This window comes from Suncus etruscus, chromosome 15, assembly GCF_024139225.1.
Source record: "Suncus etruscus isolate mSunEtr1 chromosome 15, mSunEtr1.pri.cur, whole genome shotgun sequence".
NCBI lineage: Eukaryota > Metazoa > Chordata > Mammalia > Eulipotyphla > Soricidae > Suncus > Suncus etruscus.
Genome location: NC_064862.1, coordinates 77,411,757 through 77,425,213, shown reverse-complemented (window position 1 = coordinate 77,425,213; position 13,457 = coordinate 77,411,757). Strand labels below are relative to the sequence as shown.

The 13,457-nt window shown below is 55.7% G+C and overlaps 1 protein-coding gene across 1 annotated transcript; it reads left to right on the top strand.

Moving 5' to 3' along the window:
• On the top strand, nucleotides 1-11,987 carry DAGLB (diacylglycerol lipase beta). Its single transcript, XM_049788602.1, has 15 exons — nucleotides 1-139; nucleotides 2,175-2,326; nucleotides 5,493-5,664; nucleotides 6,770-7,028; nucleotides 7,422-7,544; nucleotides 7,872-8,011; nucleotides 8,261-8,387; nucleotides 8,809-8,892; nucleotides 9,325-9,402; nucleotides 9,530-9,610; nucleotides 9,743-9,870; nucleotides 10,277-10,345; nucleotides 10,425-10,497; nucleotides 11,453-11,703; nucleotides 11,791-11,987. Exons 1-15 carry the CDS (start codon nucleotides 45-47, stop codon nucleotides 11,972-11,974), a joined length of 2,016 nt encoding a protein of 671 aa, XP_049644559.1. The 5' UTR covers nucleotides 1-44; the 3' UTR covers nucleotides 11,975-11,987.
• Nucleotides 11,988-13,457: the final 1,470 nt, after the last annotated feature.

The window sequence follows — 13,457 nt, the reverse complement described above, 5'->3', positions numbered from 1 at the left end:
TTCGGCCGCGGGAGCGGCGCTGCTCAGGTTCTGGGACCTTCGCCATGCCGGGGATGATGCTGTTCGGCCGGCGCTGGGCCATCGCCAGCGACGACTTGGTCTTCCCGGGATTCTGCGAGTTGCTCCTACGGGTGCTGTGGTGAGGGCAGCGGGCCCGGCGGCGGGCGGCCCCGATCTGGTCTCCAGCCCCGCAGCCAGCCTTGGGACAGGGGCACAGCAGGGATTCTCCATCCCCATTTCCCGGGTGGCAAACTAAGGCCCTGAGCGCTGTCGACTCTGCCCGGGGTGACTCATACTCTGGTGGGCACAGACGCAGGGGCACACTGGACCTCCGATCCGGGATGATACCGGCCCAGGTCGCATACCTGGCTGGATATGAGTCCCCGCTGTTGTGGACTTCGTACCTCGTCCCCCAAAAGCCCCGGCCTGGACCTTCCCATCCAGCCCAAGCGGCTGCAAAAGATGACCAACATCTGGCACCAGACATCTTCCAAAATATAGGCTTCAAGTCTGGGGCTTGTTCCTCTGTGGGCCGAGGCAGCTACTAGAAAAGGCAGATGAGCCTGGTGTTTTCTGGGTTTCAGGAGCCTAGGATGCACCCTGAGATCCAAAGCCAGAAATCAGATTTTTGAAGGGAAGGAAACTGAAGAAAAGGAAGCAGTGTAAAGTTTCTCCCTTGGCCCAGCAAACTCTTTTTGAGATTTCCCTTGAGTATTTTTAGACATTGTCATGACATCCCAAATCGGGCCCCAAGCACCTCAACGTGACCTAGTCCAGTTTCATTTCTGGTTTTTATTGGGAGGGGGGCCACACCCAGCAGAGCTTTACTGACTCCTGGCTCTGAGCTAATGGCTTACTCCTTTCTTTCTCTTTTTTATTTTTTTTTTCCTTGTTTGTTTTTGGGTCACACCCAGCGGCGCTCAGGGGTTACTCCTGGCTCTGCGCTCAGAAATCACTCCTGGCAGGCTCAGGAAACAATATCGGATACCAGGAATTGAACAGGGCCCCTTCCAGGTTGGCCGCATGTAAGGCAAATGCCCTACTGCTGTACTATTACTTCTGCCATGGATGCCAGAGATCGAACCTGGAATGGTGTTCTCAAGTCAGAGTGTTCAGCTGCCATCCTATGCTTTGGCCTCCAGTTTTATTTCTGGCTTGGAGTCTTGAGGGACTGTTTTTGCCAAGTGGTGCCCAGCCCACTCCTGAAACACCTCTGTGCCTTTAATGTCACTGGTTCTGTGGCAGATCAGGAAATGTGTGTTGGCACCCACACTCTCTCTGTGTGAGGCTTATCCGTATCTTGTTCTCCCACCAGAGTGAAAATGTTCACAGTAATTCTTTACATTGTGCCTGCCCCACAGTGTTGCCTATGATGCCATGGGTACTCTCAGATCTTGCTCCGGGCCTGTAAAAGCAACTTGTGAAAGCAGAGAAAGCGGATGAGGTTGGAGCTGTAGCCCATTGGGGAGAGACAATGCTTGCCTTGCACATGATCCAGTCAGGGCCCTGGAATCTCAAATAGTCCCCTGTGTCTGCCAGAAGTAAGCCCAGCAGAGAGAGGAGTTGAGCCCTGAGCACACCTGTGTGGATGTGGCCCCAAAACAAAAAGTGGAAGAAAATGCCAATGGTAGAACCCAGACTGCCTGCTAGGCCTTAGATTCTGTCCATGCCATTCCTCCCCCCTAAAAATAAGTCAACTTGTTTCATTTTAGTGTTCCTGTGTTTTGGAGTCACACCCAGTTGTGCTGGGGGCTTCCTTTCAAGGATAGCCAGGGATAAAACCTGGGACTCCTACTTGTGGAGGCTCAGCTCCAGCCCTCTGGGCCTTCTCCCCAGCACGGGTTTCAATAGATGCCTTGGTGGGAAAAGTTAGATACCAGTGTGTGTCCAACCTTTTTTTTTTTTTTGGTTTCTGAGTCACATCCGGTGACTCTCAGGGGTTACTACCGGCTCTGAGCTCAAAAATTGCTCCAGGCAAGCTTGGGGGATCATATGAGATGCCAGGAATCTAACCACTGTTCATCCTTGGTCCGCTACTTGCAAGGCAAATACCCTACCATTGTGCTATCTCTCCGGCCCTGCATCCAGCCTTGTTTGGGGAGAATAGTGGCTGCCTCTGTTCCTTTGGGCTCCTGCAGAAACAGCTTGTTCCTGAGCCTCTGTGCCCCCTGCAGGTGGGTTGGCATTCTGGCCCTCTACGTGGTCCACCGAGGGCAGCTGGACTGTGTGGGCGGCGGCCTCCTCACCAGCTACCTCGTCGTGCTTCTGGTGCTCCTGGCCGTGGTCATTGGTAATCTGCTGGCTATCGTGAGCGTCAGCATGAGAGGTAAACACCCCCTGTTTCCAATGTGCTGGAGGTGGGGTGGGAGGACTCACATGCTTCTAGTGGTGCTTGGGGACCAGCTGGTGCTGGGAATCAAACCCACACTCAGCCTCTTGTGCTCAGCTCAGCCTTGACCTGTTTTGTTTTGTTTTTTGGTGGGGGGGAGCCAAACCCAGAGATGCTCAGGGACACTCCTGGCTCTGTCCTCAGGGATCACTCCTGGCGGTGTCAAAGGGACCCTATGGGGCACTGGAGATCAACACTGGGTTGGCTGTGTGCGAGGCAAGCACCTTCCCATTGTACTGTCACTGGTTCGGCCACCCATTTTTTAGCCTTGAACTTCAGCCCCTACTATTGCCTTTCCGCCTTCCTTCCTGGTGAGATAATTCTCAACCCCTGCTTTGCCCACAGAGCATGCACAGTCAACCAGGTCTTTCTAGTATGTTCCAAGTTGTATAACTGGTATCACAGTGGTTTCAGGTTGTTATCAGTCCCTTAGTCCTCATTCACCCCCCTCCCCGGATTTCACTCACCAGCCCCCCCATCTTCTCTCTCTCAGGCTCTGTTTTGGGGGGCAGGACAGAGCAGCCTTGGCCTGATGTCAGCCCTGGGTTTAGGGCTCTGGGTGTGTATAGACAGGACTGCTCACTCCTTTTCGGATGTTGTGACAAAACTCAGGACCTCAGGCCTGCAATGCTGGAGTTTATTGCTGAGATCCGGGCTCTCCACAGCTGTGGTCGGGCGGGTATAGATCCCACATTAGTTGCTGCCCTCTGGGCTCTTTGGGTTGTCAAGAACAGCTGCTCTGAGTGTTGACACGGCATGTGGGTTTTGCACCGTGAGGGAATTTTGGGGTGGTTGGGTAACTCTGGAGCTGTTTCAAGCCTGTTCAGGCTGTTTCCCTCGTTTTTGTAGCCCCAGGCACCGCAATGGTGCTTCCTGCCGCCTGGCCCACCTGCCCCCTGGCCCACCGCCCTGTATGTCACCTGTTCAAAGCCCTTGAGTTGGGTGGGTAGGAACCAGCCTCCTGTGCTTTCACGGAGCTGACGGTTTGGGGCCCTCCTGGCAGCGCTCAATGCCATTCCTGGCCCTGTTTCCTGCCATTTTCTCGTGGTAGTGGTCAGGTAATGAGTGGTGCTAGGTCAGCCTTATGCAGACCTGCTCCTTCCCTGCCTGCTTCCTCTCTGGCTTCAGGGACTGTTGGGTTAATTGGATTTTTTTTTTTTTTTTTTGCTTTTTGAGCCACACCCTGTGATGCTCAAGAGTTACTCCTGGGCCGGGCGGTGGCGCTGGAGGTAAGGTGCCTGCCTTGCCTGCGCTAGCCTAGGACGGACCGCGGTTCGATCCCCCGGCGTCCCATATGGTCCCCCAAGAAGCCAGGAGCAACTTCTGAGCGCATAGCCAGGAGTAACCCCTGAGTGTCACAGGGTGTGGCCCAAAAACCAAAAAAAAAAAAAAAGAGTTACTCCTGGCTATGGGATATTAGGGGATTGAACCATGGTCTGTCCTAGGTTAGCAGGTGCAAGGCACCTACCGTTTGCACATCTGCTCCGGCCCCTATTTGTTTTTTTTTTTTTGTTGTTTTGTTTTGTTTTGTTTTTGGGCCACACCCGGCGTTGCTCAGGGGTTACTCCTGGCTGTCTGCTCAGAAATAGCTCCTGGCAGGCACGGGGGACCATATGGGCCACCGGGATTCGAACCAACCACCTTTGGTCCTGGATCGGCTGCTTGCAAGGCAAACGCCGCTGTGCTATCTCTCCAGGCCCCGGCCCCTATTTGGAATTTTTCAGACCCTGCCCAGTTATGTCCAGAGCTCAAGCAGGGTTGTAGACACTGCTGAGAATCAAGCTAGGCTTGGCCCCTGCAAAACAAATCCCTGAACCCTTGTATTATCTCCTACTGCCTGTTGTGTTTTTTTTTCTTCCCATTTTTGAGCCATATATTCAGAGTGCTCAGGGATTACTACTCACTGCACTAAGAGATCACTCTTGTTAGGGTTTGGGAACCTCATGGGATGCTAAGGATTGAAACCAGTCTGCTGCTTGCAAGTCAGACACCTTCCTTTGTGCTCTCTTTTCTAGGGCATGGATTTTTGTGTTTGGTTTGGTTTTTGTCATGTTTTAGAGCCATTCCCAGCTGTGTTCAGCTGTGTCCTTCTCTGAACTCAAGGTTCATTCCTGGCAGTACTCAGGGATCAAATGCAGTTCTAAGTATTGAACCAGGGTGGACCGGGAACAAAGCAAGCACCTTCCCCTGTCCCATGTCTCATATTTCTCTTTTTTTTGGGGTGGGGACCACACCCCAACGGCGCTCAGGGGTTTCTCCTGGCTCTGCACTCTGAAGTCACTCCTGGCAGGCTCAATGATGTGGGATGCCAGGAATCGAACCAAAGTCCATCCAGGGTTAGCCTTGTAGAAGGCAAACACCCTACCACTGTGCTATTGCTCTGGCCCCTCTCTCTGATCTCTTGCTGTGGATTCCCCCCCCCTTTTTTTTTTTTTTTTTTTTTTTGGTTTTTCAGACCACACCCATTTGATGCTCAGGGGTTACTCCTGGCTAAGCGCTCAGAAATTGCCCCTGGCTTGGGGGAACCATATGGGACGCCGGGGGATCGAACCAGGGTCCTTCCTTGGCTAGCGCTTACAAGGCAGACACCTTACCTCTAGCGCCACCTCGCCGGCCCCCCAGGGATAATTTCTATTTTTTTTTTTTTTTTTTTTGGTTTTCGGCCACATCCGTTTGATGCTCAGGGGTTACTCCTGGCTAAGCGCTCAGAAATTGCCCCTGGCTTGGGGGGACCATATGGGACGCCGGGGGATTGAACCGTGGTCCTGATCTTTGGCTAGTGCTTGCAAAGCAGACACCTTACCTCTAGCGCCACCTCGCCGGCCCCCGGGGATAATGTCTAAGTGCAGAGCCAGGAGTAACCCCTGAGCACTGCCAGGTGTGAATCAAAAACTTAAAAAAAAAAAAAGAAGAAGAAGAAGATTGATTCGGGCCCACAATTGATTGTTTTAGAGAACCTCTGTGACCCTGCTGTGTCTTGAGGACCCTCTGACCCCCTGTGTCTTCGGGTCCCTCTGACTCTGTGACTTGGGGACCCTTTGACTCCTGTGTCTCAGGGACGCTCTGACCCCTGTATCTCAGTATCTACTGAATCCCTTTGCAGGGACCATCTGTAACCCACGCCCCCGCATGGCCATGCCCAAGCTGCTCTACTTCCGCCTGGCACTCTTTGTGCCCGAGATGGTCTGGGCAGCTCTGGGGGCAGCCTGGGTGGCCAACAACGTGCATTGTGACCGGACGGTGGTCGGCGGCATCCTCGCCACAGTAGTGGTCAGGTGAGATCCATCCATCCCTGCTCCCCTTTCTCGGTGACCCTCCCCCTGCCTCTGACTAACCAGAAGAGCCCCTGAAAGCCAGCGCAGATCACTCGGGAGGCAGGACTGGGGACATCTGTCGGTGTGGGTTCCCACATCAGCGACAGCAGCACCGTCTATCCAGCATTGCAGGCACCTGAGAAGGGAACACCCTAGAGGCGCCCCCAGACTCACGACCCTGAGCCCACAGTGTCTAGCACGAAGGGTCTGAACATAGGAGGGGAGGCCTGGCCCTGCGTCTGGCCTAGCACTGTCTATTGTGTGGTTTTACTGTTCTTATTGGGGGTGTTTGGTTTTGGGGCCACATCCAGTGATACTTTTGGTGGTGCTCAGGACCATATAGGACCATATAGGACTTTGGGATCAAACCAAGTGGGCTAGGTGCAAGGTCAGCACCCTCCTTGCTTTGCTCTGGCTTCTACCCACTGTGTATCACCTGCTTGCTGGTGATACTTGGGAGATCCTGGAGCTGTTTCCTCTCCCATTTACTGGGGTCTCTGATCTTTGTGGCTGGGTCAGTCATGTAGCTGAACAACTTCGTAGAAGAAAGTTTCTTCCTATAGAAGGGGCCAGAGCGATAGCACAGCAGTAGGGCGTTTGCCCTGCACGTGGCTGACCCAGGAAGGAGCTCGGTTCGATTCCCAGCATCCCATATGGTCCCCCAAGCCAGGAGCAATTTCTGAGCGCATAGCCAGGAGTAACCCCTGAATATCACTAGGTGTGGCCTAAAATAAAAATAAATAAATAAACAAGGGACTGAGTGATAGCACAACGGGTATGGTAGCACAATGGCCTGCAGCCAACCCAAGTTTGATCCCTGGCACCCCACAGGATCTAGTTTGATCCCTGGTATCCCACAGAGTCCCCTAAGCACCACTAGAAAGATTTCTGAGCTTGAAGCCAAGAGTCAACCCTGAACACCTCCGGGTTTGGCCCAAAAGCAACAGAACAAATTTCTATAGAAGAAATTGGTGACTCGCCCTACGGTTCTGGGGTGTCTAGGCTCCCCTCTGCCCCAGACCCCAGCACCTACCCCACAGGCCGAGCCTCGATTTCTGCCTTGCAGCTGGATCATCATCGCCATCACCATCATGATCATTGTCATCGCCTTTGACCCGCTGGGAGGCAAATCAGTTGCCCACTCTTCAGTCAGCCCCAGCAATCTGGACAGCCATGAAGCCAACCAGGTGCTCATGGGGCTCAAGACAGCCGCGGCCAGTGTGTGGGAGAGGAGGATGAAGTTACTGTGCTGCTGTGTAGGCCATGATGACCATGTGCGGGGAGCCTTCACCAGCACGGGAGAGCTGCTGTCCACCTTCTTCTCTGTGAGTGGATCGTCCAGCAGGGGTTCTTTCCCACCATTGCTCTAGTGGAGCCAGCTGGCAGTTCAGGGAATTCAGGGGGCCTCCCGGAAGAGAACTCTCCCTTCAGAAGCTCGAACCCAGACACTGCCTTAAACTTGGCCTACCACCCGCTCCCTAGGTAGTGCTCCTCATGGCATCTGTCCAGCATAGGACGAGGTATCTGAGTCACAGAGCTCCTTGCTGGAAATCACTTGAATTTAGGGCCTCCCTTATGCCAGGCATGTGCTCTACCACTGCACCCTGTGGCAGCTCCATGGGACACAGCGACATGCTTATGCATGAGTGTATGGCAGGTGGGTATGTGAGGTGGCGGCAGTTGTGGGGCCTGTGACAAACCAGCTTGGTGCCCCCCAGGACACGGACTTAGTGCCCAGTGACATTGCGGCTGGCCTCGCCCTCCTCCATCAGCAGCAGGATAGTCTCCGGGACCGCCAGGGGCCTGTGGAGGTGATCAGCCACTCCCTGGAGGCTCCCCAGGTAAGCCCAGCTGTCAAGGGATGGGGGCCTGGGGCCGGACCCCCACACCCACCGCAGCTTTGGGAGGTAGCAGAAGCCTGCAGCCAGTTCCACTTGTGGGGGTGCAGGGCCCATGAGGCAAGGCCCCCAGTAATCCAAAGCCAGTTCCTTTTGCTGTCCAGGGAGGACCAGGACCCTCTGGCTTTCATCTCAGGCTCCTGTTCTCCACATCCAGGGTTCTGGGCGAGAGAGTGTGGCAGGGTGGAGGTGCAGGCGGGTATCTGGGGTGTGGGCTTATTCAAAGGGTGCCCCAGTTCAGGTGAGTGAGATCCCTGTGGCTCCTCACAGGAGGCCGAGCTGGATGCCAAGCTGGATGCCGAGCTGGACAACTGTCGCCACTACATGCAGTTTGCGGCTGCTGCCTACGGCTGGCCCCTCTATGTCTACCGGAACCCACTCACAGGGCTCTGCAGGGTCGGGGGTGACTGGTGGGTGTGGCTGAGGTGCTGACCCGGGCTTGGTCCCTGACACCCCAGGCACCTTCCCAATCCCTCGAGGGTTCACTCCTGAGCACCTTTGGGGGTGGCTCAGAACCCATTCCTCAAAACAAAAAACAACTCCGAATATTCCGAGCTTTGGGGGCAGCACATGAGTCCCCAGTGTCCTGCCCTGCTGTGCTGGTCCCCCCACAACCCCCTCCTATAATTTTCTCCTGCGAGACACCTCTGTCCTTCCAGTTGCAGGGCCCAGGTCCCCGAGGATGACCTGGTGGGCGGTGAGCATCTACACTGCCACCTAGGCTCCATCCTGCAGAGCACCGGACTGCACTACCGCGACTTCATCCACATTAGTTTCCACGACAAGGTGGGCTGGACCCCATGAAACCCGCCTTCTAAAGACCCCACTCCCAGTCACTGCAGGATGTGGTCCCAAAGTAATCCGAATCCAAGCTGCATTGTGGGGTCCCCTAGCAGCCTCCTGTGAACCCAGGAGTCCCCCTCTGTCCATCTGGGGATCGCTGAAGGGCTCCAGGGCCAGTGGAGGGAACAGCCATGCCCATAAGTGCCCCCTGCCCCGAACTGCTGGTGAGGGACCTCAGCTCTGTGGTAATTTGGGGAACCAGAGGGATCTGCTGAGAGCTGTGCCGATACCCTGGTTCTGCAGGGCAACATGTGGCCACCTGTGGGGAATCAAAGGGCAGCACCTCTGCCTTTGACTGGGGGTGGGATGCCGTTGGCTGGTCCCCTGGGACCGTTTTGCACTCTCACAGGCCCCTTACCCGCAGGTGTATGAGATTCCATTCTTGGTGGCGCTGGACCACAGGAAGGAAGCAGTGGTGGTGGCCGTGAGGGGGACCATGTCAATGCAGGTCAGGATCCCGGGAATGGGGGGGAACAAAGGTCCTTTGACAGGATGGGGGTTGGAGGTGTCTGTCCCTGTCCCCAGGACTGTGACACCTCCTCTAGGAAGACCCCAGATTCTGGCTCTGTGAGTGCTGAGCCTCCCTCCCTTATGCCCTTCCAGCCACTTCTCATGTTCCTTCTTTGGAGAGAGCCCTCCCTCCCCACCTGCTTCCCCTGCTCAGAGGGTTCCCTCGGGCCAGGATGACTTCTTTGGGTGCCACCGCCTCCAGGACCCCCCCCCCAGGACTGCTGTTCCCCAATTCCTGCTCAGCGCACCTCCTGCCCTCCCTGCCTGCCTTTCAGCTCTTATCTTATATCCCCAGCCTGCTTCTGGCCTCCCACAGGCCCCAAAACTCCCACAGTCCTGCCCCCTGACCCTCTCCTTGGCTGCCCTGCAGGACATCCTGACAGACCTGTCAGCGGAGAGTGAGGCCCTGGAGCTCGATTGTGGGGTACAAGACTGCTCAGCACACAAGGTGGGGAGCCTGACCCAACTCTAGAGCATGGGACTGCTTGCAGTCAAGGTGGGGGACCCTGGAGCTTGACTGTGGGTGCAGGACTCTGGGCACAGGCTGGGGTCCCAGCACCTGTCCATCTCCTCAGGGCATCTCCCAGGCCGCCAAGTACCTGCACCGCCGGCTGGTCAACGACGGGATTCTGAGCCAAGCCTTCAGCATTGCCCCAGTGAGGCACTGAGCCCCCCCCCCCCCCCACGCAATACCACCTCTGTCTGTTGTGGCTCCTGACCCATCCACTCCATCCCTACCAGGGCTACGGGCTGGCCACTGGGGCCCTGATCCATCCGCTGTCCCCTAGGAGTACAAGCTGGTTATTGTGGGCCACAGCCTGGGTGCGGGTGCAGCAGCGCTCCTGACACTGTTTCTCCGGGGCACGTACCCACAAGTGAGGTGCTACGCCTTCTCCCCACCACGGGGGTTATTCAGGTACTTGCCCCAATATCCTCTCTCATAGGACCCCTAATCTTGGCCCCCAAGGGACAGAAAACCCCAGCTGTTTCTCAAGCTGGACCCACCATCTGTGGGTGAAAATTTCCAGACCGTTCCTCCAACTGTGGCTGCAGTATTCTGTGGGGCGGGATGGACCAGAACATGGTGTCCCCACCTTACGCTCACTTCAGCCCTTCCATGCCGTGGTTTCCGGGAGTTCTCTCGTCTTCCCAGGCATCTTGGGACCCGTCCTTGGGAGGCGCTGATGTGAAGGTTGCACCATTATGGGGGGCTCAGAATTCTCGAGCCCCCGTGGTTCTGCTTCTCCCTTCAGGAGAGGATGGGGCTGGGCGTGGACTGTCCTGCACCCCGCCCCTAACTAACGGAGCCTTTGGGGTTCCAGCAAAGCCCTGCACGAGCATTCGCAGAGCTTCATGGTGTCTCTCATCCTGGGCAAGGATGTCATCCCCAGGTAAGTCAGGGTCAGGCTAGGCTGGGCTGGACCAGGCCTAGCTGACCCACTGAGTCGGGTGTGGGGTTGCTGCCAACAGGCTCAGCATCACCAACTTGGAGGACCTGAAGCAGAGGATCCTTCGGGTCATCGCCAACTGCAACAAGCCCAAGGTAACGTAACAATTGGCATCATAGGAGAAAGTGGGCACAAGGAACATGGGTACTTAGTGATTGGGGACCAGAGAGGGCCTGAGTGTGCAGGTCTGGGAGGTGCCCACTGCTGTTTTCTTAGCACCACATGGTCCCGTCCCCCCCCCCCTCCCCCAACCACTGCTGGGACCTTCCCTAAGCAGAGTTGGATGTGACAGAAACTAAACGGAAACTCCGTGGCCTCAAGTTGAGGCTGTACGTGGAACTGTATTGTGGAAACGGGTCTGTCATTTCAACCCACTCATCTTCACCAGCGACAATGTGACCCAATCAGTGGGCTCTTTTTGAGGACACCATGACCCCAAGCATGTTGAGGGAATTACTGGGCATCCCAGACCTGGAAGATGACCAGGTCATCCCAGAGAGGGATGTTTTCCATTTCTTGCAAATACTTTGACATGATTAGAGTGGTCTTGGGGGGCTGGAGAGATAGCATGGAGGTAAGGCGTTTGCCTTTCATGCAGGAGGTCATCGGTTTGAATCCCGACGTCCCATATGGTCCCCCGTGCCTGCCAGGAGCAATCTCTGAGCGTGGAGCCAGGAATAACCCCTGAGCACTGCCGGGTGTGACCCAAAAACCACAAAAAAAAAAAAAAAAAAAAGAGTGGTCTTGGGATGGAGCCATAGCACAGGGAGGGTGTTTGCCTTGCATTCTGCCAACCCAGGTTCGATCCTCGGCATCCCATATGTTGCTCTGAGCACCACCAGGAGTGATTCCTGAATGTAGAGTCAAGTCAGTCCTGAGCATTGCCACGTAGGGGCCTAAAAACAAAATAGAAGAGACTTAAGTGGCTTCGCTCTGTGGCCTCGGCCCAGTTTATCACTTCCTACCTCTTCCTGGTCAGTTGCCCCTTTTGGGTTTTGGGACCCATCCTGCACACACAGCCTAGCCCCAGCCTTCCCACTGTGCCCACAGTACCAGATCCTGCTGCATGGCTGTTGGTACGAGCTGTTCGGAGGGACCCCAACCGACTTCCCCACCGAGCTGGAGGGCGGCCAGCAGTGTGACCTGACGAGGCCTCTCCTGGGAGAACAGAGCCTGCTAGTACATGGCTCCCCCAGCTACAGTGGCTCTGGCGACTCCCTACTGGAGTCCCCCTCCAAGTACCCGCCCCTGTACCCCCCGGGCAGGATTATCCACCTGGAGGAGGAGGGTACACCCGCACGGTGAGTGCAGCGGGGCTTAGGGCACCCTCACCCTTGGGTTGGAGTGATATGCTGTAACATCTTGACACCCCCCCAACACCCTCTCAGGTTGTGCTGCTCTGCTGCCCACTACAGTGCCCGGTGGGCCCATGAGGCTGAGTTTAGCAAGATCCTCATCGGGCCCAAGATGCTGACAGACCACATGCCCGATGTGCTGCTGCGAGCCCTGGACAGGGTCGTTTCCGACAGGGGGTCCTGTGTGTCCTGCCCTGCCCCTGAACACTCAGTCTGAAGTCAGCAGGCAAGATGGCGTGTGTCTGACACCCCCTCCCTTGCTCTGGTTCACTGCCAGCTGAACAGTGGAGGGTGCATTGGGGTTCCAGCAGCTGAGAGAGCAGCAGCAGAAGCTTCTGGAAGCCCCTCCAAGTGTCTGAACTGTGCGTCCCTGCAGGGGCTGTCAGTAGCAGAGGAGCTTTGGGGGAGTTTGAGTTTCTCTGGCGACAGGCACTTCACCCTGTGCGTATGGACAGGGACCCCGCCAGCACCCACATCAAAGACTAGTGGATACAGACTGTGGGGTTTGCCCAAGTGCTGACTCAGGAACTTACACCTGCTGCCAAGACTGCTCCCCATAAACGGGTTTGTGTGCTGTGAACCCAACAAAGCCGAGTTGAGTCTTCTTAGCTCTGAGGATTACACAAGTGTGTGGTCACACTTGTGCCAATCACAGTAAAGGAGTTTGTGTTCCAATATGTGAGGATAAAACGGGGCCTCCATACAGCGCCTGTGCTCAGCCCATGCTGCTTTCACCAGGCTAGAGGTTTCTTGGAAAAGTGTAAAACTCTCAAGAGGGAGGAGAATCTCAGGGTGAGGGAGGATGATTATAGGACACACACGCACCAACAGGTTTGTGAAAGGGCTTCCCAGTGAGGTGCTCCCACTACCACAGCCCAGCTGGTCCTGGGGCCTTAGAGGTGCAAACAACTAAGTTCAAGTTTTCATTGAATAGGCTCTATGAGGCCAGAGCAGTAACACAGCGAAGAGGGCAACCAGGGTTCCTGGGTTTTGTGGTTTGTGGTTTTTGGGTCACACCTGGCAGCGCTCAGAAATTGCTCCTGGCAAGCTCAGGGGACCATATGGGATACCGGGATTCGAACCACCGACCTGAATGCAAGGCGAACACCTTACCTCCATGCTATCTCTCCAGCCCCTGGGTTCCTGGGTTTGATCCCCAACATGCTACATGGTCCCCAAGCACTGCCAAGGGTTAACTCCTGAGCATTTCTGGATGTGGCACAAAATTGAAAAAAGGTGAGGGGGGGGGGGTTATCCGGCCACAGCACCAGCTGCTGTTCCACACAAGCGCCCTCCTGTGACCGAGGAAAAGTGCACGATTAGCCCGGCAGGAAGAGGGCACTGGGCAGCCAAGGCAGGTGAGGTGGATGCCCAGACTTGAGGATGGGGGGATGGGTCCCAAGCAATACTCTGTGGGAGGGCCTGGAAGGAGCATGGGTGTAGACTCTCAGAAAAGTGCATGAATTACTAAGTAAAAAATGTTGGGAGCCCAGGAGAAAGGACCTTAGCTGAGGGGGCGGGTGCTTCGGGAACGGGCAAGGGTGGACAGTGACCATCAGTCATGCCCGTGGGAGTCTGGGGTCCAGTTCAGCTGGCAGAACACAAGCCACACAGCCAGGAGCACCTTTATGTCCCAGGATTAGGGTTGACAAAACTGGATAAAGCCTCACAAGGGGGGCCGGAGAGAGAGCATGGAAGTA